The sequence below is a fragment of the Zonotrichia leucophrys genome, chromosome 9, assembly GCF_028769735.1.
Source record: "Zonotrichia leucophrys gambelii isolate GWCS_2022_RI chromosome 9, RI_Zleu_2.0, whole genome shotgun sequence".
In the NCBI taxonomy this organism is placed as follows: Eukaryota; Metazoa; Chordata; class Aves; order Passeriformes; family Passerellidae; genus Zonotrichia; species Zonotrichia leucophrys.
In genome coordinates this window covers 5,867,843-5,892,462 of record NC_088179.1, presented here as the reverse complement: position 1 = coordinate 5,892,462, position 24,620 = coordinate 5,867,843, and the positions used below count along the sequence as shown (strand labels likewise).

The 24,620-nt window shown below is 45.3% G+C and overlaps 1 protein-coding gene across 3 annotated transcripts in view; it reads left to right on the top strand.

Annotated features, from left to right (window-relative positions):
* The window catches only part of MAP3K13 (mitogen-activated protein kinase kinase kinase 13), a 72,843-nt gene that overhangs the window by 27,699 nt on the left and 20,524 nt on the right, over positions 1–24,620 (top strand). For 2 of the 3 annotated variants that reach the window (XM_064721025.1, XM_064721026.1), the window contains exon 4: positions 18,650–19,220. In XM_064721025.1, coding sequence (XP_064577095.1) covers positions 18,719–19,220 — 502 coding nt within the window. In that variant the 5' untranslated portion in view covers positions 18,650–18,718. Of the gene's footprint in view, positions 1–6,705; positions 6,752–18,645; positions 19,221–24,620 lie in introns of those variants that run through there. The other variant, XM_064721027.1, reaches the window with a different exon arrangement.

The window sequence follows — 24,620 nt, the reverse complement described above, 5'->3', positions numbered from 1 at the left end:
CCTTAAGATCAGTTCTGTGATTTAATTCAGAAAATACTCAGGGTACTGTGCAGTGATCTCTTTGGGGTGATTTCTCCATCAATACTGCAGTGTCCAATGTTGTGGTTGAAAACAAGGACCAAACCCCACTGCTGACAAGTTCAGAGTTCTAAACTCCAATATTCTGCTATTTAAATTGATGTCACAGCTCCTGAACTGAGTAATTCTGCATTGTGGTACCTCACACAGATCAAGAGGACTCTTCTGGTCTGCAGTGAGCACTGGGGAGCAGAAGCCTCTTGGGAGGGAGGAAAAAAAGGCAAAACCTACTGAAAGCTTCATGAGTGACATGGGTCTGGGAGGAAGATGCTGAGCAGGTTTTGTTTGCCTTGGGAATATTTACATAGAGCTGATCCACTCTGCTTGAAGGAACTTTATCACAGTACTACAGAGAAAACTGTTGGTACTAAATATAGAGCCTTATTGTGGCAGTCTCATGACTTCAGTTCTGCTATCTTAATGGGCTTTCTGCAGATTTTGTAGGGTTTTGGTAAAAAATCTGAATATTACTCCTCGAAGGGGTTGTGTAACAGTAGCAAGGACAAGAAAGATTAAATTTGGTGAGACCTTGCACTGCAAAAGATCAGAGGAATTTTTCAGCTTCTGCTGTTGCTGTAAAGCTTTCAGTGCCTCAGTATCTTCAGAGAAGATCCCTCAGAGGTTCCAATAGTTCATCTTGATCTTTTCCATCAAAGCAATATCTTGCTTGCTGGACAGCTTTTGTGAAATGATTTTTGTTTCCTTCCTAATAGAGGAACCAACTAAAGTTCCTTAGGCTGGAGCTTCACTGTTTACCATTTAGAAAAGTTCTTCTCACAGCCTAAGTATTTTTTTCTTCCTGCACTTTGAGTCCATTGTTTTTCCTGGTCACTGTAGATGTGGAGCAGGACTTCACTCTTTCTTTGAAGAAACCATTTGTGCATTTAGTAGAAACCTATCTCATTCTTAGCTTCTAATTCACTCTGTCCACACTGAGCCACCTGGTGACCTGGCTGCCTTTGCTTGTTGTTCTGGGGTGGTTGCTCACACTCCCAGCAAACCTTTCCCAAAAGTGGACTTTCCCCAAGGCTTCATCAAATCTGAGAGGATCAGGAATTTGTATTCCTGTCAATGGATAGAAGTTGCCTTGTTTGTGACAACTGGATATTTATAATTTGTGCTCAGTCTGATCCTCTCCATCCCCAATCCTTATCTACAGTGCAGCTGCTCAGCAGTTGTTTCTATATTTATGCAGGTGATTTTTTTTCTCTGAACAACGCTTGACCTTGGGGAATTGGACTGCATTTTTTAATCACTTCTTCAGTTTCATTAATTCCTCCCTGCAATAGCTTCCCATTTATGCATGTCTTTTTGTGGCAACAACATAAATTATAGGACTTTCTTTCCATTAATACTGAGGCTTCATTGTCAGCTCTCATTGCTCTTTGCAGGTTCCTCACCTGCCAGAGGAAAAGTGACAGAGGCTCAGCTGGCTTTACAAGTGTCCCTTATAACTGCTATTGGTGAATACTTATTTTTAAAATTCTTTTCTTCATTATTTCTCGCTGTTAGGAACCCTATTAGAGTTAATTATTATTATTGAAGACTTGATTTCAGCCTGTTCTCTGGGAGGGATGTTATTTTGTGCCTGTTTCCCTGAATAAATAGATCTGGTTTTCTCTCATGGCCTCTGCTCAGCTGGCCACCACCACTGTCAATCTGGGGAGGCTGTTGCTCACTTGCTGCATTAGGGGCCCTTTCAGCAGCTGTAATGTCTCTTATGTAGCACCATTTTCCTTCCTGATGGAATTCCAGAGCTTCTCTTTATTTCCCAGGAGCTGGGCTGCCGTCCTTCAGAAGAAGGTAGTCTGCAAATGTAGTTTTTTGAACTTTCCCAGCCTCATCAGTGCATGTTCTGAGCATTACAGTGTTATGTCTCCTCCTAAAACTGCACAGACTGCAACTGCAAAAGCAAGGCCCACCTGGGAAGAGGAGAGGAAGCCATTCAGAAACTCCTTAAAAAAGGGAATGCTTACTAACCCAATGCCTAAACACATAGTGCTTTTTGCCTTGTCATTTGGTGCCTTTAGTGTCTGTATTTTACTTTACTCTTGGTTCCTGGAGTGTTGCTGAAGGCAATACAAGATTATAGGAAGTCCTTGTAGTTGTTGTGTGCTCCTACCCATCCTGAGCTCACTCAAAACACACCAGGCAACAGTGTGGGAGGTGCTTTGTGTAAGTAACCTTGCTCTTGGGTAGCAGCAGTTGTAGGACTTGGATTTGGAGACTGTGCAGTGATGGTGCAAGTGTCTCTGAGTTTTCTTGGTAGCTTTTAGGGATACACTTATGAGAAGGGGAGCTCTCCCTGGGGGTATTGCAGATCTGTGAGTCTGTGCCTGTTTCCAGCTCCCTGCCTTTGTGTTTAAGCAGAGCCAGAGAGCTGAGGTGTCAGGGAATGGGTTGGACTCGATCTTGAAGGTCTGTTCCAACCCTGTGATTCTGAGATTCAGAGGTCTCTTGGTGGCTCACTGAAGCTGCTGTTCAGAGAGTTTCTGATCTCAAGTTTCTGATCTGAGAGGCTCTGAGCCATGTTCTGGGCACAGCAATTGGGCACCAAAACCTATCCCCAGCTTTGTTTTACCCCTTAATTTGGGGCTCCTCTCCCAGCTATGGGCTCTGGACTGTGGTGACTCAGGAATGGGGTCTGAAATTCTGAAATCACCAGGGCTGTCCTGTTGTAAACAGACTCCCTTTCCAAACAGGGCTCCTGGCTGGAAGTGCTGCTCACCTTTCTCTGGATGTTGCACATGTCCCATTTTGGAGCTTTTTCTCTTTTCCTCTGGTCAAGCTTCTCAGGTCTCAGTGCTGGTCTTGTCAAATGACAGTTTTATTCACCTTCTCAGGTCCTTCCAGGTCCCAGGTCTGGGCATATTCTGGATAAAATCCTAAGTGATAAATACATAAATTTCATTTCTGGTCTTAGTAAAGTGCCATTGATACAATTGTGTTGTATTTGCCCTATTGAGTGTGTAAGAGAGATACAAAATTATAAAAAAAAGGAAAAGTAATAAAATAAACTGGCCTGTACTACTGTGTGTTGCATGTTCAATTTTTCAATTTTTTCACAGTATTCCAGTTTCATGTAACTGATAGTTCTGGAATGTATGGGGCATCAGATAGGGTCCAGTCATAAATCTCTGTAAACAGCAAGTTTGGAAGGATGTGAAATAGAAGCTTTGCTCCTTACAGAATAGGAAGGTGAATTGCACCAGATCAGGTCCGGACATAATGAGAGCACAACCAAGAATCTGATTCTGTGGTTCTGATTCCTTCCTTCCTGGACACTCAGGGAAGGGATGTGTGTCTAGGGCTGGGAAGAGTGGATTCAAGGTTTCACAGGTGTTTAGGACTTGACAATGAAATGCCACCTTATCTGTGCAAATATTCACCCAAACGTTTTCCTGTTAGAGCATCATTTGCTGTCTCCATTCACTTATTTACTCATCCAGGTAGGAACTTTTCACAGAGCAGTCCTTCCTGTACCTCCAAGTGTGTGCTGAGTAGGTTTTTTAACAGCCTAAGTGCTGCATAATTGTGAAATTAACCTTCGAGTCACTCCCATCTCTTTGCTAATTTTCTGCTGCTGTCAGAGGAATATGCCACAGGAAGCACTGAGTGTTTGCTTTGGGTTTGCAGGATCCTGGGACAACTCAGCCCTTGGTCCAGGGCAGCAGAACCATCCTTCCTTGTCAAAGGTTGGCTTAGGATTTCTTCCCAACTTGCCAAGGCCTACAAATAACAACGTATGCTATTTTTGAGTATTGGCATAATATTGGTATTTCAGTCTTCTGCAACTTGAGTTGTTCACCAATTTATTAAAATTGAAGGTCACGGGATTGGAGAACTTGTTAAATGATTATTTTAGGACTGAGCTCAAATCAATAGGATGTGCCAACTAGAAATGTTATGCCTAGCAGATGCTGGATAACATTCCTATTAGTTATTAATTGGCTTGGAAATACTTAATTATCTTGTATTTTTCAAATATAGTGAACTAGCTAGTTTTTAGAAATACTTTTAGCTTTCTTTTTGCACCCATTGCCATCAGCTTAGCCTGTTATTTCTCCTCCTGGTCTAGTTACTTGGTTGCCCATAATTCCTTTCAGAAATCCTGTTGCCTGTCAGCTTTTCACTGGCACTCTTGTGGTCCCTTAAGAACTTTGGATTTTTAGTATCTTATACCCTTGTTGTATATAGTACATTTTTTCCCTCTGTTTTCACATCAATACTGAGCCAAATTATATTTGGCACCTGATACTTGAGTTCTCTGCATTTACCAATGATTTTGTCTGAGTGAGAGGAAGGAGAAGAATTTCTCTTTCTTAACATTGATCAACTTAGTTACTGATCAAAGGAGCTGTGTATATGAAAATACTTACCTGGTTGCAACACAGCAAAATTGTGTAGCAGCCATCAATTTTAGGACAATGTGGGTTGGTTTTTCATTTCACAATTATTTAAGGTATTACCTTGTATTAAATTCAGGACCTTTGTGTTTAAAAAATTTAACCTGAGCCCTTGAGACATAGATGAAATCATTTGTTGGGATACTGAACCAAGGCACCATGGGCAAAAAATTATGAAATGCTATGCACAAGCTCTTTTCTTCTCCCGGAGTCCTCCTGGGGTTTTGTTCCCACTTATTTTCTCTGCTGCATTTTTTTTTTGTAAATGTCACTGCAATTAACCCTTGGAAACCTTTTTATTCTGACTTTTCTTATTCTGTAGCAATATTTCTCTTTTTCTTCCACTTCTTGCATGTGCTACTGTACTCCCCCTTCTAGTTCCTGAGTTGATCCCTTTAGGGTGAGAAAGTGAATGAATGTTTTTGTCTGTTTTGAAAATGCCAGGGAGATCTGGAAGCTGTCTCCATCTCTTGGTGGTGCAAAGCTGAGTGCTGGGCTCTGGAGGGCAAGGCAGGGAGGCACAGCAGGTGCAGCTGGGATTTGAAATGGGGCACAAAGTGATCCCTTTGGAGAAGAGATATCTCTCTCTATCCCTCCACTCCTGCTTCCCCTTGGGCACAGGAGTGCTCAGGCTGCAGCAGTGGTGTTGTCTGGGCAGAAATCTTGTGCTTTGGTGACTTTTAGCTCTTAAAGAAGAGATATTTCTAAAGCAAAACTAAATTTGTGATTTCTTTGATCTTGAAAGTAGGTAATAAGAAATTTGCATTCCTTTTCATTTTCCCTAGCCAGATTTATAAATCTTAATTCAGAAACCACAGTCCAAAATCCAAGTCCACAGAAGCTGGTATCAGTGGTGCTGCTCACATGGGATCAAGTAGGCACAAAATCCTTGGTTTTTCATCCCAGATCTGTGGTGTTGTTACATCCAGTCCTGGTTAATTTTGGGATGTTACCCAATTTCCATAAGGAAAGGTAGGATTGTCTCAGACATTCTTTTCAGACGTGTCCCACCAGAGTAAGTTTTGGGACACCCTGTTTTGGCATAATTGCTTCCTACTGGCTAGAAAGAGGTCTGGTGAAAATATGGAAATTCTGTCTCTTAATAATTTTGAGGCTGCAAATTGTTCAGAAGGAGTTTGAGGCCAAATTGATGAATTCTGGTCAACCCTGAGATGGTATAATTGCAGAGCTTGCAGCCCAGGTTATCCTTCAAACTTTGACCTTCACTCCTTGTCATGCTCATCCCTCATGTTTCAAAGGTACAAATAGAAGGCAGAACTTGTGCTGCTTCCCTGTCCACATCCAGGTGAAGCACAGCTGCTCTTGCAGGTGGTTACCAGGACTCTGCCAAAGATTTGGATGTTCTGCCCAGTGAAGTGTATCCCAGTGGTTTGGGATTGGCACTGGGATTGGCAGAACTTGCACTCCTTCCCTGTCCATATCCAGCAGCACAGCTGCTCTTGCAGGTGGTTACCAGGACTCTGCCAAAGATTTGGATGTTCTGCATCCATTGAAGTGTATCCCCATGGTTTGGGACTGGCACTGGGGTGGAAATGGTTGGGTGATGTGCCCACCGTGCCTTACATAGCCCGAGTGAAACTCTGCCTGCTCGGATCTTTGTTCCCGGACCTCACCGGGGTTATGAGCTTGTCCTCCCGCTGCCGGGAATGTTTGACTGGAACCGAATGTGGGATTTTGTTAATGCTCCTATTTTTATTTTACTGGTGCATTTGCATCGCTAATCAAACACAAGCCTCCTATTGTTCTCCCCGCTCCTTCCTCCCGGCCCGTGTTTATATTTAGTTATTTTAACAATAACACGCGCGGTTTGTAATCCCGTAAGAAGCCGGGGCGGGATGAGCTCCTTCGCTGCCCGCCGAGCGCGCTGTTCCCGCGGCAGATGGACAGATGGCCGTTACCGGGGCCGGCGCTGCTCCGGGAGCGGCGGGCGCGGGCCCGGCGGCGCCGCTCGGGGGCTGTGGCGGCGGAGCCCGGGGCGGGCGGGGACTGGCGGCCGCGCTGCCGGTGCGCAGCCCCGCCGGGCTCCATCCAGCCCCATTTCCATCCATTCATGAATCCGTGACGTCAGCACGCTCGGTGCTTCTTTGCAGCAGGCTGCAGGATTGTGTGGGTGGAATTTCCTTTTATTTTGCAACACTTCCTTTTTTTTTTTTTTTTGCCTTTTTTTTTTTGCCTTTTTTTTTTTTTTTGCCTTCCATCTTTTTAAAACAAGAAAATGGAGCATCACATAGGAAATCTTCATCCTTGTGAGTATTTAAGGGGAAGTGTGTTTCTGTGAGGGGTGTGTGTTTGTGTGTGGTGTTTCATGGTCAGCGTTCCCCTCTCGCCATTTATTTCGGAAGGACAGATGGATGTTGCATTTGTGATGGGAAAGGGCTGAAAAAATGATGCTGAGAAAGGGAAGAGGAAACGTGAAACCTTAATTTATCCATCACTGCATATGAATCTGAGAGCTGGCCTGGCCTTTGCCTGTCGGTGTGCTGGACATTTTTCACTTGCAATTTTGCACGTTATCTTCTTGTGCCCCCCTTTTAAAGGGGAAGGGAATGGCAATGGAGAATGCCTGTATATTCCATTTATATCCAATGACTTAAGAATTACTAGATAGTGTAAAGAGGCAGAATTGTAATTTTTGCCTTTCTGGGGAATTGTATTTTTTTTTCCTCGTGGGCTAATCAGACAATTCCTCTTGTGTGTTACAGTGTTAAATAATTTAATTTTATTTCTGAGACGGAGGAGGTGTGTTTTTCTTTCAGTCAGCTGGGTAGGAATTTGCTCCTGTATTATTGAAAATAGCAGTTTGAGCTGTCTCTGATGTGCTGAACACAATTTTCACCCCTCATTTTCCTAATAAATGAGGGAGCTGGGAGCACCTTTGCAGTTAACGATACTGTTCACTGGGGCAAGATTTGTCATATTCCTGCTCACCTGAATGGGCATGATGTCATGTTTTCTCCCAATGAAAAGAAGAGCTCCTCTTTATTTTTGTTTTGGGGGGTGGTTTAGGTGCTGCAGTAGCTTAATCATATCAAACCACATGTCTCCCTTAAGTAAATGAAAAATGGGATATTTTAAGTAGATCTGGAGAAAGATGACATCAGGCCCATGTGTTTGGATATACTGATTTTAGCAGTAGGCAATCTGTTCAGTAGAAGAAGATGAAGGAATGTATTTGGATCAATAATTTTGAGGGAGAAAACATGAAAATGTTTGAAAGGAGAGAGATGCAGTCAGTCTGGCTGGAAATGTGGGCATTTTCCACAGTACCTGCTGTGTGGGTAGCCACAGACACCTTGGGATACCCTAGAATGGGGAGGGTAGAGTTGTCATGGGTTTAAAAGTTTTTGTCACTACCCTTTTTGTTGTGCTCCTGAATGAATGTGTACGGGTTTTGTTTCTAGAGAGAGGCAGCCCTTTGAACTCTCTGTCTGTGACAGCCTTCCGCTGAGAAACACAAATAAATCCGGATTTTGATGTAGTGGTTTTGTTTGTTTGTTTGTTTTGCTCTAACACCAGTTTTGTTTTCTGTCTTTGGGGCCTCCTGTCTGAGTCTTTGATCTGGAACGGTCCTGTCATTCAGATTTGTCTTTGTCCCCTGCTGCCTGATAGTTAAATTTATAGCTGGCATTCATTTTGACCCTTGTGCCTGGAATTAGCAAGTAACTTCTAGCACAGAATAAATGGTAGGGACTCCCACTGTTCCCCAGCTATAGGTGAACTTGGGTTTAATCATGTTTGGGGGCTTTTTGGTTGCATTTTCAACCTCCCTTTTTCATCTCCTATTGTAAAGACTAGGTAGGTTGCTTATCTCCAGTGGATCAGAAAATTGAGTAATGGTTTATTTGAAAATCTCTCCCTAGGTAAGACCTTTCACAATTAGGAGTTATTTAAGCATGGGTCTGCTCTAAGCAGTGGCAGAATAAGAAAAGTTTTAAGTATTTCCTGTTTTCTCAGGACTTCTTTTATAGCAAATGTGAGATGGTTGATTAGGATTGAGTTGTTGCTGCCTGGTACCTGTTCCAGGCTGTCTCTAGTTGAGATGTGGGGAGTGGATTTTCAAGGGTTGGGCTTCTCAAGATGGCAGAGTTGTAATTTTTTTTTTTAAATAAAAATGAAAGAAATCTGGCATGGCATGTGTGAGCAGATTTTAAATCAGTGCTGATTGCCCTTCAGCTCTGGTCCTTGGGGCCAGGGCAGGCAGGGGAAGGTGCATGGAGCCTTTTAGCCAAGCTCTGACCTGAGAGCCCAGTGGAGGAAGGCAGCAGGAGGTTCACTCCTTGTACAACTTCCAGTGAGTTCTCAGCCAGAACTGGATCCAAATGAGTCAACTGAGGCAAGTGCTACCTCTGAGGCTCTCAGGAGTTTGGCACTTCACCAAGCCCTGTCCAGCTTATGGGACTTTGTCATTTATCCCTCCTTGGCAAAAATACATCCCATGCAGAGGCTTTTGTAGGCTCCTGTTTTGTGTCATTGCAGCAAATCAGTCTCATCTCCTGGGTAGTGGGGGGTAAATATTTCACCCACAACACTGACCACTTAGGGCTGAACACCAAGCTGGCAGCTGTGGCTGGGCCAGGAGCACAGCTCTGTGTGTAGTTACTCCCACCCCTGTAAATACTCAGTGTGTGCTTTGACCTTTGTGCTTTCTCCCTGCTACAGCTTCAGCTGAGAAGTTGGTGGTTGGAGGGGGTTCAAAGGCTTTGGCAACAGTTGGGTGTAGGCCAGGAGGAAGAGCAGATTTGTCTCTGTAAAGTCTGTGATTTATAACCCTCTGGTGAAGTTGTGATTGTTGGTGCTGTTCCCTCTGGAGCTGTTGGTAACATAGCACTGAGGGGCTGGGAGGGAAGGAAGGAGAAAGTCCTGGCAGGGGTGAGAGGCTGGTGGGCTGAAGGAATGGAGGTCTCTGTGCAGACAGTCTGTTCATTCCAGGGATGCTTGTCCTGTCCCCCACCTCTGTGTCTTCTGGAGGACACCCAAATCAGTACTGTGGCTGTACAGCTGTGACTGTCCTGCTGAAACACAGGAAGTCCAGCCTCACCATCCTGGGCCTGAGGAGATCCTCAGGTGTTGGGCCTTCAGGATCCCAGCCCAGCTGGGATGTCTGAGTGCTGGTCCCTGCAGGGCTGGGTGGCAGGAGCTGTGCCAGCCTCAGGAGCAGCCCCAGGTCAGTGCTGTTTGTGTGTTACCAGCACACAGAGCTGTAGTGGAGCAGGCTCACACCTCTAACCCTGCGCTGTCACTAATACAGGCTTACGAGAGGCTCCTGAGCAGGGCATTGTGTGCCTCTGTTGAGGAGTAATCCTCTTTGCTGTGTATGGTGCTTGCTAAATACAACTCAGTACTGCTGTCATTTCCCTTCCCAGATCTGCCAGCTGGATTTCAGGTGTCCTTCTCCTTCCCAGCAGGTACACCCAGGCATGGACCTGGTGTGGGGTGACAGGGCCAGAGCATCGCACCTACCCCAGGAATTGTTGTACTTTCATGGAGAGCTGTTGAGTTTAGTACTGGGTGTGAAGCACATAAGCTCTTAGTACTGAAAAGTTTGTGTGAGTAGCATTTACATGTTGAATGTGCTTTGCAAATGTTGAATAATTCATATCTACTATAAAAATAAAAACAAGCGTGGGAGTGAGCGAGTTTACCTGAGACCAGTCTGACACCTCACGTGAATTAAAGTGAGACTTTGATTCATTCACTGGATTCCTGAAAGCTGCACTGTGATATTGATCTTCATCCTCAAAGATCTTTCAGACATTAATTAATTTTAATGCTACTCCGTGGAGGAAAATAGGGTGTTTCAGTTCTGTAAGGGGGGGAAGTTCCAAGATACTGTTTGTTGGTAAGGCTGGAACATTTAGTGCCTTAATATGGAATTGTGGGGCTGTAAGGCCTCTGTGAACTAAACTGGAAATTTTACTGGTGTTTGCTGCTGTAAAATATTTCAGTTTGAATCCTTGAATCTGTTGTTGTTGCATAGTAATAGTAGTATAATAACATATAGTAATGATATAGTAGTATGACAACGTGTAGTAATTATATAGTAATATAATAATGTATGGATCAATAATAGCATGGGGTTGTCAATGAGGTAAAAGTACAGAACTGGGAAGGATGAGGAGCCTGAAGCCTGTGACTGGGTTTGAAAAGTTGTTTCGTACTATGGAGACAGCTAAAAAGGTGAAAGAGAAGAGTGTAACTTAAGGTCATTTCTACATTTTAGTCTGAGACAGATTTCAGTAGTAATTCCGTATTATAAAAGGCTGATCAGCATTTATTCTGTCTTTATCCCAGCTGAATGTTTTCCAGTGTTTTTGATGGGCCTGTGGTGGATTGTGTCTGTAGTGAGATGGTGTGTGGGGCTGCTGATGTTCCTTCCCTGTGTGCACACAGCTCACAACATGCAGCAGCCACGGGGAGGGGAGCAAAGAGCAATTGGGGGAGTTGGTTACCCTGATTTTTGTGAGGTCCTGCAAGGTCCTTGCTGTGTTCCCTGCTCCCTGGGGCAGGTGGCTGGGGGCTCCCCTTTCTCCCCAAGCACCTGGGCTCGGAGCAGGGCCGCTCTCCAGCAGGAACGGGCAGTCCCTGCTCCCTGCAGCCAATACCAGAGTCATTATGCAACACCACTTATTTCCTATGGCATCAGATTATGCAATTTCTGAGCAGAAGAATGCAAAGCCCTGGAAGAACACAGTAGCATTTTAGCAGATCCAAAAATACCTTCTGCAGGGTAGAGGCAGCATTTCTGTGTGTAGTGCTGAAAATACGCCGTTACGTAAGGTGCTTATTTCCCAGCCGGCGCTGGCAGCGCTGCCAGGTGGAGCAGGACGTGCTCTCCCTGCACTCCCAGGAGCCTGGATGGGGCTCTTTGGGTCTCTCCCTCACCAAGATGAATTTTTATTGCTTCTTTTTTTTTTTTTATTATTCCTTTTGAAAGAATAAAAGAAATGAATGCTTGATTTCTCTTTTCAAATCAAGCACTGCTTCAGCACCCCCCCCAAATTTGTGACCTTATGCTGAAGGAGGTTCTAGTGAAACATTTGTCGCATGGTGCTGGAGGTAGAAATTAATTCCTGTGCTGAGAGCCAGGGCAGATGCACACATTGCATGTGGGGATAAGAGTCACCAGTTCTTTTAAGGTGAAGTCTGCTTTGGAAATCTATTAAATATCTTTGGAGGAGACAGGAGCATGGTGGGAAGGGGGATCTGGTTGATACAATCTGTTGGGATTTTGGCAGGAATACTTAGCAGAGGCTCTTAAAGAGGCTAAACAGCTATTAAATAACTGAGACACCAGGCTGGCAGACAGATTACTGGTTAAATGATAGGGAATAAGAGTAGGGATAAAAGGATGGTAATGCTGAAACATTTTTCTCTGCTTTGGAGATGGCACTACTCATACTCTTCCCACCTTTTCTTCCCTTATCCAGATATTTTAGGAATATTCTGTTTAGGCTGTGAGACTTCACAAGGAAGGTGTTGAGGGTAATAACTATGGAGGCCACCTGCAGGGAGTAGTGGAAGGCTCCAGTGGACTTTGGTGATAAAATACCAGTTCAATTTAGTGTTGATTAAACACAATTCAGTCTTAACAGTCAGAATTAGGCTCTGACATAGTTTTTTCTGCTCAATAATGAGTAGTATGAGACCTGTGGAAGTTAGCTCAGAATCCTGAGAAGCCAAAATGATCATTGTGCCTTTGTGCATTTCTGTGGCATTCTGTCCTTTTTGGGAATCCTGGCTGTGGTCTGACTTCCTCAACTCCCCAGAGAAGCTGCCCCATCCCTGGAAATGTTCAAGGCCAGATTGGGTGGGGCTTGGAACAACCTGGGTTGGTGGAAGGTGTCCCTGCCCATGAATTTTAAGATTTTGTGGCTTTTTTCAACCCAAACTATTCTGTGATTCTACGTTCTATAACTTTAAGGTGATACGGGAGAAATGGAAAAGAGGTGATCAAAGACTCAGAGCAAGTTTCACATGGAGAGTGAGAAGGTCAAGTGAGAATTGTTAGACTTGAGAAAGAATGTTGGAGTGGAGGATGGGATAATTTGTAAAATCACAGCTGGAATTAAAGAGATAATATGTTCAGGGGCCACTAAAGCAATGAACAACTGGCTGTTCCAAGAAAGAAAGAATTAAAGGCATGCAAAATGAAGAAGTGCTGGTGTTACCTTCTACCGCACAGAGTTAAGCTACAAAACTCCCTGCCACAGCCCAGTGTGTGCTGAGGTGCTCTGGTTAAACAATTCCTTGGCCCATTTGCACAGGCAGGCCCAGTGCTTTGTGTGCAGAGGCACAGACCCAGCCCAGTGTGCTGTGAGCAGGGCACTGGGGGCACTGCTGGGGCAGCTCTGCCTGCCTGCACACCCTTCCCTTGGCTCTGCAGCAGGAGAGGGGCATGGATGGAGCTGCTGAGCTGCTGTGCCTTCATCCCATTGCTGCAGCCCAGGTGTCTCTTCTTCCTCCTCAGCCAGGCCTGCTTGGGCTGTGCAAGGTGCCAAGCAAACCTGCAGCTGGCTCTGCCCAGAGCAGGAGTTCAGCCATTAGGGGTGTTCCTTGGCTGGTACATGCTGCTATTTTTGTCATTGTCAGAAAGGGTTCAGGCCACTGAGCTAGACAGGGTTCTCTTTCTCACTGGTACAGCCACAGACAAAAGGATAGCGCAACTAAAATCACTTTTCCAAAAATGATGTGTCCCTGTTTTCAGATAGATGGAATACATTGAATAATGGCTAAATGAAATCATCACAAAGTCAGGTTTTTGTTGTGATAACACAGACTACACACAACATGTCTGTGGTCTCACGTGCTTAATGCCCATGGCTATGTTAATGTTCTATTACTGTTTTTAAATGATGATGAATATGATAGTTGTGAGCCCTCAGCAGTTGCTGCCACATCACTCAGGTGGGGATTATGGTGTCTGCAGAAGAAAGTTGTCTTATGTCGAGGTAGCATCCGAATATTTAATGGAGAGAGGAAGTAAAAGTATGTGTTCAAGTCAGGAGGTGCAGAAGTACTGACAACCTGAAGGAGCAGTGTAAAGCACAAAAAAAGCCAGTGTGACAAGACTTGACTTTCCCAGATAAACATGTTTGTTGTAGAGATATGTTTATATAGACAGAGCTATTGCAGTGACAGGAAATCCCAGCTGGGTCAGATGAAGAATTTTCACCTGTTTTATCAGCAATTGATGATGTTTTGGCTGTGTAATTGTACTATTTAAAGATAAGGCTGGGTTGTGGCTGGGCATTCATGTGGGTGTAAGATGGGAAGAAATGTTCTTCCCTGAAGGAGTGGTGTCTTGAGAAGGAGATTGATGGCTTAAAAACACCCAAGCTTTTGCTTGGGCTACTCTGTAGTTGGCTTAAAGGTTTGCCTATAGCCTGGGCTGGGTTATACCAGGTTAATGTGGGCAAGCTTCAGAGTGTGATTTCCTTTTTTACAACCTAACAAAACAGATAATTACTTATCTCTTATCAACTTATAAAAATGTAATGTAATTAATTAATGTAATAATGTAACTTTAAAAATTCATCCCTCCTGAAAACAAAGAGTTTGCCTTTTGGTGATGTGTAACTCAATCTCTATTAATAAATCTGCTTTTACTCTTTGTTTTCAAAGCAACCACGCAAAACACAAGCCTATATTCCAAGTAAGGTAAAAAGTGTGGCAAAAGAGGAGTATCTGATCCATTCATGTAATATTTTCTTCATCAGGAGACCAAGAAAGAAAGTCTGTTGAAATCCTTTGTAGTGAAACCACACAGTTCAAACCCCAAAGGTCAGAAGTGACAACAAAAGCTCTGGAACTTGCCAATTCAGCAACTTTTAGTTGTTCCTGTGCTGGAGTTGTTCAGCAATGGCAGAGGACTGTGCATCAATGAGTTGTAAAAATTCCCTGTAGAATCTGAGAGAGAGTCACAAGGGGCAGGAGAACATGATGTCTGTGCCTTATAGATATGCTTTCTGTGGTTTTGTTAGGTTTTAGAGCATTTTTAAAGCTTTGTGACAAGCCACTAGTTGAGATGATACACCCATGAATTCCAGCTGTGTTATCAGTGAGGAGATGAGCAGTTACCTTGTTGTGCCCACTGCAGCCAGGAGGAAATCACACTGAGTACCAGGAAAAAGCAAGGAAACCAGAGGGCTTGGCTGTAGCTAGTGATCTGGGCAGGAATCTCCTCTGTCTGTGGTAGTTCCATGTCCCAGCTGGATAATTTCTGCCAGCAGCTCTGCTTCAGCCCTAAATATGGGTCAGAGAATTGCTTTTATTCCCTTTGCATGTTGGAAGTGCAAGCAGAGATTGTGCTTCACTGGCTGAGATAGAAATAGTGTTAAAGGAAGCAAACTTAGTGTTGCTGGAGACTTTGACTGTCACAAGACTTGAGTGGTGGCCTCTGTGCTTACACCACCTTTCCAGCACACTGACTTTTGGTTTGGTTTGGTTTGTGTGCTGTTTGGAACGCTGTGTCTGATTTGCCACTCAATTTTTAGCATAGATCTTTAAAGGAGAAACTTTAAAGGAGGAACTTCAGTCATGGTTCACACAAGGCATTGGCTTAACTTAGCTGCAAACCTGACCATTGTGTTGACACTTAGGAATATTGAACTTGTATAGGCAGCCACGTGCTTTGGTGGCTCTGGGGGAGTTGAGGACACTCCTGGATGGCTCTTTCCAGGGACAGGCACAATATCAGGCAAGGTGTGCCTTGGTAGCTCATTCACCCACTTGGTGATTCAGGTAAACTCTCACTTATCTGTAGTTTCAAACTGAATTTTGGGCTGTCTGACATGTTGAGGAGCAGCCTCAGTCTTTCAAGAAGAGGTAATTTCATGCTTCTCTTGTCTGAGGGTGGTGGGATTTGGCCTGGAAAAATACTTTGCATGGAAATGGAGTCATTTATGAGAAGTTGTGATTGTACAAAATTACATCGAGCTTTGAATCTCCTTCCAGACAGAAGAGAAATTTGTTAGTGCAGAGTGCATGAACTCATCAAAACAGTTCAAATCCAAGGGTCTGCCTTCAAGTCTGTGTGTGCAGCAGCACTTTGTGAAATCTCAATCTCTTAAATATGCACAGTCCTCCCACACATGGAGCTTCCAGCTTTTGACTGGGAGGCTGCTGCAGCAGGAGCCTCACTCAGATAGAAATAGCACAGCCTTGGCCAGGCCTTTCCCTGGGAAAGCTCATGATGCACATGCAGATCACAGACACGGGATCCCAGGCTGCTTTGTGCTCAAAGGGACTTGAAAAATCATCCAGTCCCACCCCTGCCATGGCAGGGACACCTTCCACAATCCCAGGTTGCTCCAAGCCTTGTCCAGCCTGGCCTTGGACACTGCCTGTGCCAGGGCCTCCCCACCCTCACAGGGAACAATTTCTTCCTAATATCTAAACTAAACCTGGCCTCCTTCAGCTGAAGGTCATTCCACCCTGTCCTGTCACTACATGTTCTTTCAAGTACATCCTGAATGGCAGTCTGGATATAATGAAACCTAAAACTTCCAAGAAAATGTTTTTATTTGCCTTTTCTTTTATTGGGAAGAGGTCAACATGAAAAATCTCAGCCTTTTGGTATTATGACTGAAAGAATAGCAGCAGCTATGACAATAAAACTTGGGAAATGCTCTTCTTCTCTTGTTTCAAGAGATCTAAACCAGCCTAATTTCATTGGATTAAATCACATTTTGCTAAAGCAAGAGGCTGCACATTGCAGAATTTACTACAATAGAAGAGAATTAAAAGAATTAACTTCTCCCAACAAATCAGCACTGATGTGGTGTGGCAGAAATCACTTTCTCCCCTTCCCAGGGTTTCTGCACCACTTTGCTTCAAGTTGGCTTGAGAGGAAGTTGTTTTAAAAGAAGTGCTGCTGTTTCATGCTCTCCAAACAATAAGTTTGCTGCACCTCTGAAAATTAGGCTGCTTATGTAAGGGCATACATAAGGCTGTATCAGGCTAGTTTGAAAATAATTTCATAACTTTTATATGCCTTCTCTCCCCATGAAGCACATAAAGGGGCATGTAAAGTGGCAGGACACTGTGCCTGAAGGCTTTTTTTATTTGGAGCATCTCAGTGTTGGAGAAAGCAATTTGATCTGGGAAAACAGACCTGATATCCCTGAGTCTGAGGCTTTGTTCTTGCCTGAGCTGTGTAGTGAAAAGCTCTTCATTCCGTGTTAAACCTCCACAATCAAACATTCCAGAGGCAGAAAACTGTAAAAATGTAAAAGCAAAAGCTTACACTGTAGTAGTGTACTCTTGAGAGTCACATAATAGCAAAGTTATTTTATCCTCCAAGTCTGATTTAATCCTTAATGCACTTCCCAAGGCTTAAATTTCATGTATTTTGGGACACTTTTACTTCAAATTCGAGTCTTTACATTGGAGTTTCTTGCAGGATACCTGGCTGATGTTTTATTTGCATTGCTTAATATTCTATGCTACAAAGAGCAGATTTATCTGTAGGAGCAGTGGTAGCATTTTGCTCTTGTTTAAACAATCACTTGTCATTCCCTGACTTTAGGTGATGAGCTGGGGCTGTGCCCAGGAGCACTGAGTTGGGCCTGGCCTGGTGCTTTTCTGAAATTCTGTTCAGGTCTGAAGCATCTTCTTATCAATAACAAAATCTGTGATAATAGAACAACTGCTGCTAGTAGTAATTGTAGTCTGAGGTCACACTGCAGCTTCCCACACTGCTGAATTGGCCATTGTAGTGCTGGTCACCAGCAGGTCAGGAAAAACCAACTCTCCATCTTCCCATATCAGTCTGATTCAGCTCCTCTACTGGTTTGGGCTGTGCTGCAACCTCTGCCTCACTTGCTGTTTTGCTTTCTTTTAAAGAACAAAGTTTACAACCTAAATAAAGCTTTTATGCAAGCCCCATGTGATCAGGCAGGATACAGGAAGGTAATCCAGGTTCCTGGCTGTTCCTGTTTGCTGCTGGAGAGGGGCTGAAGCCCAGGGCTTTTCATCCTGTGGGCTGAAGGGCTTATCTCTCCTCTCTGCAGTGACCTCATGCTGAGCAGTCGTGGCTCTGAGCTGTTCCCTTGCCATTGGCTGTGTCCTACCTGGCCACCTCTTTCTCCCTCCCAATGGCTGTTTGCAGAGCCTGGGAATTTGCACCCACTCTAACTGATCTTACTTTTTAACAAAGTACTTTCTGTTAAGGCCATTTTTTTTACCCCACTCTCAGGTTCTCATGGAATTTAAAACTGGACTTTGTTCCGTGTTGCAGGCTGAATTCACTTAATTGCTTGTGGCCCAGTGTTAGAGCCTCTTGTTCCAGCATGGACTATCCCAAAACTGTGTTTGTGGTGGGCAGCTCTGGCAGTGTGACCCCCAGCCACCAACCTGGCTCTGTGGGAAGGTGGCTCACCATGAGTTGTGGAAAAAAGCCCTCTCGGTGGAGCATGGAGCAAGAGATGGGAGCACTTCTTAAAAGGGATCCCAGCTCTTGTTTTATGTGCACCCTCCCAGAGGCTCATGCAGAGGAGAAATGGAGAGCAGTGCTGGGAGAACAGCATGGAGGGTCTGCTGTTCTGTGAAATTTAAAGTTTTACTTGCTTATGAGGGTGGCTTGAATGTGGTTAGAGAACTGAACATACCTTGCCACAATGGGCATGGAGGGTCAATCAAAGCAGGGTGGCAATAACTAGGTGGGCTCTGAGGGAGCAGCCACAAACCATCCCTTGGTGGAATCAAGGTGCTGTATCACCAGGCTTTGTTTCTCTAACACCTTATCTCGAGGGTTTGCGAGGGGTCCTGAGCTTGAGGGCTGTGCCAGGCCGAGGAGCAGCGATGGGACTCAAACCACAGCTGAGCTGGGCCAGCTTCAGTCTGGGAATGCTATGGGAACTCTCTGCAAAGAATCTTTCACGATTTTGACCTTTAGGCTCTTGTTTAAAATTGTGGTGTTTGTTTCCTGGGCAATTCCCGCAGTATGTTACCGAGAGTATTGCCTGAGTGGAGTTTCTGTTGGAACCATTTATTTGTTTCTTTTAGGGCAGTAATTATTTACCAAGTATCAGCGACTGTCTGGAAAGTCTAGTTAATTATCAGCTCACCTCAGTGAAACCGCACGTAGTGAAAATACTTCAATAAAAAAAATTGAAAGTTATTCTTTTTCCTCTCATTTCAGGTACTGGGCCCACATGTCACATGTGAGTTGTGTCCTACAGATGCTCTGAGCACCCTCTCGGGCCGTCTCCTTGATGCACACTCACGGCATCATGGCCAGCACCCAGGAGCGCCTGAGCCTGTCTTCCTCTCCCAGCTCCATCGGCAAAGCGTTCTGTGAGGACAAGGACTCGGGGAGGTTCCCCGAGGAGGCCCCGGCCGCCGGGAGCCGCCCGTCCCCGGAGCTGCTGGAGGACGTGCGGGAGCGGGGCTCGCTGCCGGCGGAGCTGCTGGAGGGCGTCAGCAGCCCGGGCACGGCGGCCGTGCTGAGCAGCGTCAGCGAGGACGCCCGCGACCACTTCGAGAACAGCGTGCTGCAGCTGCGGGAGCACGACGAGCCCGAGCCGGGGCTCCCGCAGGGCACCCGCAGCCCCGGCGACGGCGACACCAACGGGGCCGGCGACGATGTGAAGGTGCAGTTCAACAGGACGGGCAGCGGCAGCGGCGGCTTCCTCGAGGGGCTCTTCGGGTGCCTGCGGCCCGTGTGGAACATCATAGGCAAGGCCTACTCCACGGACTACAAACTGCAGCAGCAAGGTGAGAGAGAGGGGAAGCACTCACTGCTCTGGGTGAGGTCAGGCAAGTGAGCCTGGGCTCTTCCCCTGCTCTCCACGTTTTTGGCCGTTTTTGTCTTGTCCAGCCCTGTCACGGGTTTCCAGGGGTAAATCCTGCACTATGGAGCCAACAGCCGTCATGGGTGGCAAAGGCAGCTCGTGAGGTGTCAGGATCTATAGCTTATCAGAGTGACCCTGAGAAAAGTTCCAAAGTCTCTTTTCCCAGCCTGGCGCTTGAAGAAGGAGCCAGGGCTCTTCATTTCTCGTTTTCAAGGTTGTTTATTGTATCTTATCTATAAAATTCTTTCTCCTGCCCTGCCAAGGTCCATCCAGCAGGACAGTTCCAGGCACTCTGCCTGCCCCCAGGACGGTGTTATGTCTTTATACTAAAAACTACGTGTACAATGTTTGCAATTACTTTCCAATACCTATCACCTATGTTAGACAGTGAGCTTCTGCTCTAAACCAATCTGTAAGTGCCAACATCACAGCAGAAGATGGAGGCCAAGAAGAAAAAGGAGAAAGGCTGGATATGTCCAGATCTCTCCACCTTGCCTCCTGAAGCCCCATACTAGAAACCCCAAAATCTACTTTTCCACTGTGATAACTTCATTATTATTCTACCTAAACTGTTGTGGCTTGCTGATCTTCATACAAGGTTGGTAATTTGCTCCACGGGTCATAATCAAACCCACAGGTGTTTTTTGGGCTCTGTGCCAGGGTCTCTGAGCCCCCTGGCAGGGGTCTTGGCAGTCCAGGACAGCCAGAGGGATGTTCTGGGTTCCCACAGTGAGGGAGTCAAAACCTGTTCAGTCCCATAGCTTGGGCAATTGTGACAAGGCCCAAATCTGAGCTTGGGAATCAGAAGGAATTGTGTTTAAGTACTTGGTACAATCCCTGTGTTAATTTCTAATCCCTGCGTTAATTTTTATGCCAGATGGAAAACGCTGACATAGGCACTTCCACTTCATAACCTCCAGGTGAAGGCTGTCCCCAGTTGACCACCAAATAGCAGGAGTATTGCTTCTCTTTTAAAAGGCTTTTATTTCTTTTTATTCAGGAGTAATTTTCCTCTTTAAAATATCATTTAGTACTTGTCTTTCTAGAAATATGTTCTTCAATATTTATACCTTTTCCATTTGGGTGTGTAAGCGTAAATGTGTAAGTGTATGTGAGTATAAATACATATAAAATCTGTAGCTTGGGAATAAGTGATGTCCCAGTTGACTGCATATATATCTATATATCTATATATATGTTTTAGAGGATACTGAAAACCAAAGAGCAGAGTATGCTCTGCTGTTGGTGTCTGATTTCTCCCCTAACACAGGGGGAGGGAGGTGGCAGATGGGAAAGGAGCAAGCTGTCATTAGAATTAAGGAGCTGAAATGGTTGAGGCTTATGGAAAATGGGAACAGCCTGGCCACTGCAGTACCATGGGGCAAAGTCTCTTTTGAGCATCACTCAGTAATAATCAAATGGCTTTTTGGCACTGACAAATTATAAGATACAAGGTCAGAAACCTGTCTGAGTGGTTCAAATCTAAACCCCAGAGGGATAGGGAGCAGCTCCTAATATGAGGGAACAGAGCTGTTAAATAACGTGTTGGATGAATTTGCCTTGAAATCGGCTTCCTAGAGTCAGTTGTTTCCAGTTCATAAGCAAGCAGGAAATGCATCTCTACATTCCAGGTGTCTCCTGAACAGCAGTTCTCTGTGCAAGGGTTTGCTTGCTTTGTAATTCTCTGGCACAGTTGGTTGTGTTTTGTTTGCGTGTTGTAAATTCAGTGTGGCACTTGTGGTTCAGACTATAAATAATAACAGTGACAGAAAGTTCCCTGGGGAATTAAGGCTGCTGGGGTGATTGCACGAAGGGTGAACAGTTTTGGAAGGGCTGTCTGGGTGGGGAGTCTCCCTTGGGAAGGAAAAGGAGGTTCTGAGCAGTCAGATGGCATTCAGAGCAGGCATTGGGCAGTGCCTGTGTGACAGTGCTTTGGGTTGGATGCTCAGTAAGGGAAGGCCACAGGTGTAGAGTGGCAGTGGCCACTCCCAGCAATTCTCTGTGTGTCCCACACCTGTCCCCACTGCTGTCTCTGAGCCCTCCTGTACTGGTGTGTCCCTGTCACCTCAGAGTGGTGGCTTTGGGATTGTGGGTTAGAGAGATCCCATTTCCATAGAGCAGGGCCAGCAGCTGCACTGGAGCCCACAGTGCAGTCTGTGCTCTGGTGACCCACAGGGGACACTCACACACCAAACTAAAAGATGGAAGCACTAATGAATGAAAAGGAGCAGCTGGGGCTGGAGGGTGCACACAGAGCTCGTTCCTGTGCACAGGGGGTCGTGCTGCTCCCTGTGGTGGGAGCATGTTCAGAGCCACACACCCAGGGGCACTCTGCTGTTTGCTGCTGGCATCAGGCTCCTCTAAAAGGGCAGATTTGAACTGGCTACAGATGTGGTAAGGCTGAGGATTAATTGGGATCAGCTATATGGAGCTGTGTGGTTGAGCTGCATTTTCAGTGTCTTCATTGTTAGAAAAGGGGAGTGAAAAGAAGATTTAAAAAAAATTTATTTTTTCTTCTGGAGCTCCTCTATTGTCTTGTTTTGATGACATCTGTTACCCTGATGGCAGTACTACACTTCTGTTACCCAAGGATAAACCTTTTCAAACTGCTTCTGTGCTGAAACTTGAGGATTTTGTGAGAATATTCATGTTCTCTTTTCCAGATGATCTCATTCTTGCTTCTTGCCACCAGAAAATCATCTTTGTGTGCATTTCATCAGCTACATACAAGCCAGCAGTTCACTAACTGATGTATGTGATTATTTTTATTTTTGCTGTCTTTTAGCAAGAGCACAGAGGATGCATGGATTGTGTTTGTGCAAGTGCTGTGTGGCTGAAGAAATGTCTGGGACTCTTTCAGCAGCAGGGAGAGGATTGTGGTGGCTTTTCATTTCCCTGGGAGCTGCTTTACAGCTTTGGGCTGCTGCCATGGATCTGTGCAGATGATTTTTTTCCCCCCTTCTTTATGAGACAACTACTTAAAGCCTCATCCTGGAGTAATCCTTTTTGTTGGGCTGAATCAACAGCAGGGGTGGGAGCCCAGTTTGGATCTGCAGCCATGTGGCTCCCCAGGGTTTATAAAAGAGAGGGAATGACTTTTTACAGGGGGAAGTAGTGACAGGGCAAGGGGGAGTGGTTTTAAACTAATTAAGATTAGATTAGGAAGAAATCCTTCCCTGTGAGGGTGCTGAGGCCCTGGCACAGAGTGCCCAGAGAAGCTGTGGCTGCCCCTGCATCCCTGGAAGTGTCCAAGGCCAGGCTGGATGGGGCTTGGAGCCACCTGGGATAGTGGAAGGTGTCCCTGCCATGGCAGGGGGAGGAAGGGAATGGGCTTTAAGATCTTTTCCAACCCAAACCATTTTATGTTGCCTGCAGGTGCTTTGTGGTACTTTCTGCTGCTCCCTGGTGTCCCAGCCCACCTGCTTTGGCTGCCCTGCAGGCCATGCTTTGGGACATGGTGGTGGGGTTGTGGTTGCAAGTAGTAAAAGACAAATAGGTTTCATGTCCTTGAGCCCATATTGTCTGTGAAGCTTTGGCTGTGACTTGGTGAAAGAGGGAAAAGATAAGAACAGCTTTTAAATGATTCTGCATTATCTTCTTGTAGAAATTACTGCTTGAGTGTCCTTCCTGACACCCAAATGGTCAAAAAGAGGGATGTGTCTGTCCTTCCCTGCAGGACACGGGCTGGGCAGAGCCTTGGTCAGCTGGGAGCTGCCACAGGCTCTGTGCTGGTTGACCAAGTGATGCCAATCGCTGCTTGGTGAGGAGTCATTCCTGTGGGGAATATTTGCTTTTGTATTGTTCAGTGCCAGCTGATTATCTGGGGTTTAAGTACTTGGGGTTTGACCCATAAAATCCCTCCTTCCTATGTTTTTCCAGTGGTTTACCCTGATTTCTAAAGGCTGCTGGTGAGTGCTTTCAGGGAGACACACTCAGTTCTTTAATTTGCATCTACCAGTTATTTAATTGGGATTGTGGGACTCCAGCACTTTAAAGCAAGACTTGTTTGTGTTTCCTAGAGACTCATTAGACTTCCAGCCATTTCCTTTGGATTAAGAAACTATCTCCAGGAGCTGCTTCACCTTCCCTTTCACAAGTTGTGTGTTTACCATCATTGTGAGAGTTTGAGTTTTAGTGTCTACCTGGAGAGCAAGGTGCCTGTCAGAGGGGGTCTATGTAAACCAGAGATGCTTCTTGTCACAGTGCCAGTGCTGGAGAGCAGCCAGTGCTGGGAAAAGCTTCCTCCAAAGAGATTGGTTCAATGGCTCAGGCTGCTCCTGCGTTTCTTCCCCATGGGAAATAGATTCTCATCATTCTACTCAAATGGTTCTTAATCACCTCAGAAACGCAAGTTCTGGTGCAATTCCTGCTGCTATTACACTCTAATTTATTTAGGGGAAGTATCCCACTGGTTTCTTAGGGCCCAGAAGAGTCTGACTGCTGCACTGTATGTTACCTGTGGTTTGGCTCTTTGTTCTTCTTGATATTCCCCAAGATGTGGGATATTTCACTGTCACTACACTGAAACCTCTTTCCTGAATTGTGCCCCTGACAACCAGGATGTAGGTGGGATATGGGAGAGCATCTGTGTTCCAAAATAAACACGAGATGACTTTGCAGAAAGAACCACATGAACTTTTGCTTACTTTCTTTACAGCCTCTCTCAGCCTTTGCCATTGTAGAGGGAATATTAGAGGAAGGTAATATTACCTGATAGGCAATACTGAGAGCAAACTAGGCTTCCAAGGGGATACAGTTATCCATTAGTGCTCACAAACTGTAAATGCCTCATGGAAATGAATGTCAGTGTTCTGTGTCCTGGACAGGAAAGACAGACTTTCCCACAGGTAAGGATGGAAGGAGACTCTGGACAATGGGGAATGGCTTCCCACTGCCAGAGGGCAGGGATAGATGGGATATTTGGGAGAAATTGTTCCCTGTGAGGGTGCTGAGGCCCTGGCACAGGGTGCCCAGAGCAGCTGTGGCTGCCCCTGGATCCCTGGGAGTGTCCAAGGCCAGGCTGGATGGGGCTTGGAGCACCCTGGGACAGTGGAAGATGTCCCTGCCTGTGGCTTTTAGATCCCTTCCCCCCAGTCCATTCCACGATTCTATGAAAGAAACAGCTATTTTAGTACAACAGAATAGTTTTGATGTTGCCCATATAAAAATGCTATTCATCAACATGCACAAAAATCACCTCTTTTTGCCACCTCCTTTTAGAAGTGATGCATGTGTGAATTAAATAGAAATACAAATCTTCTTGATTTAATCATGAATGAATGAATTTTATTAATGATCTAATTATTTTCTTTATTTAAAATCT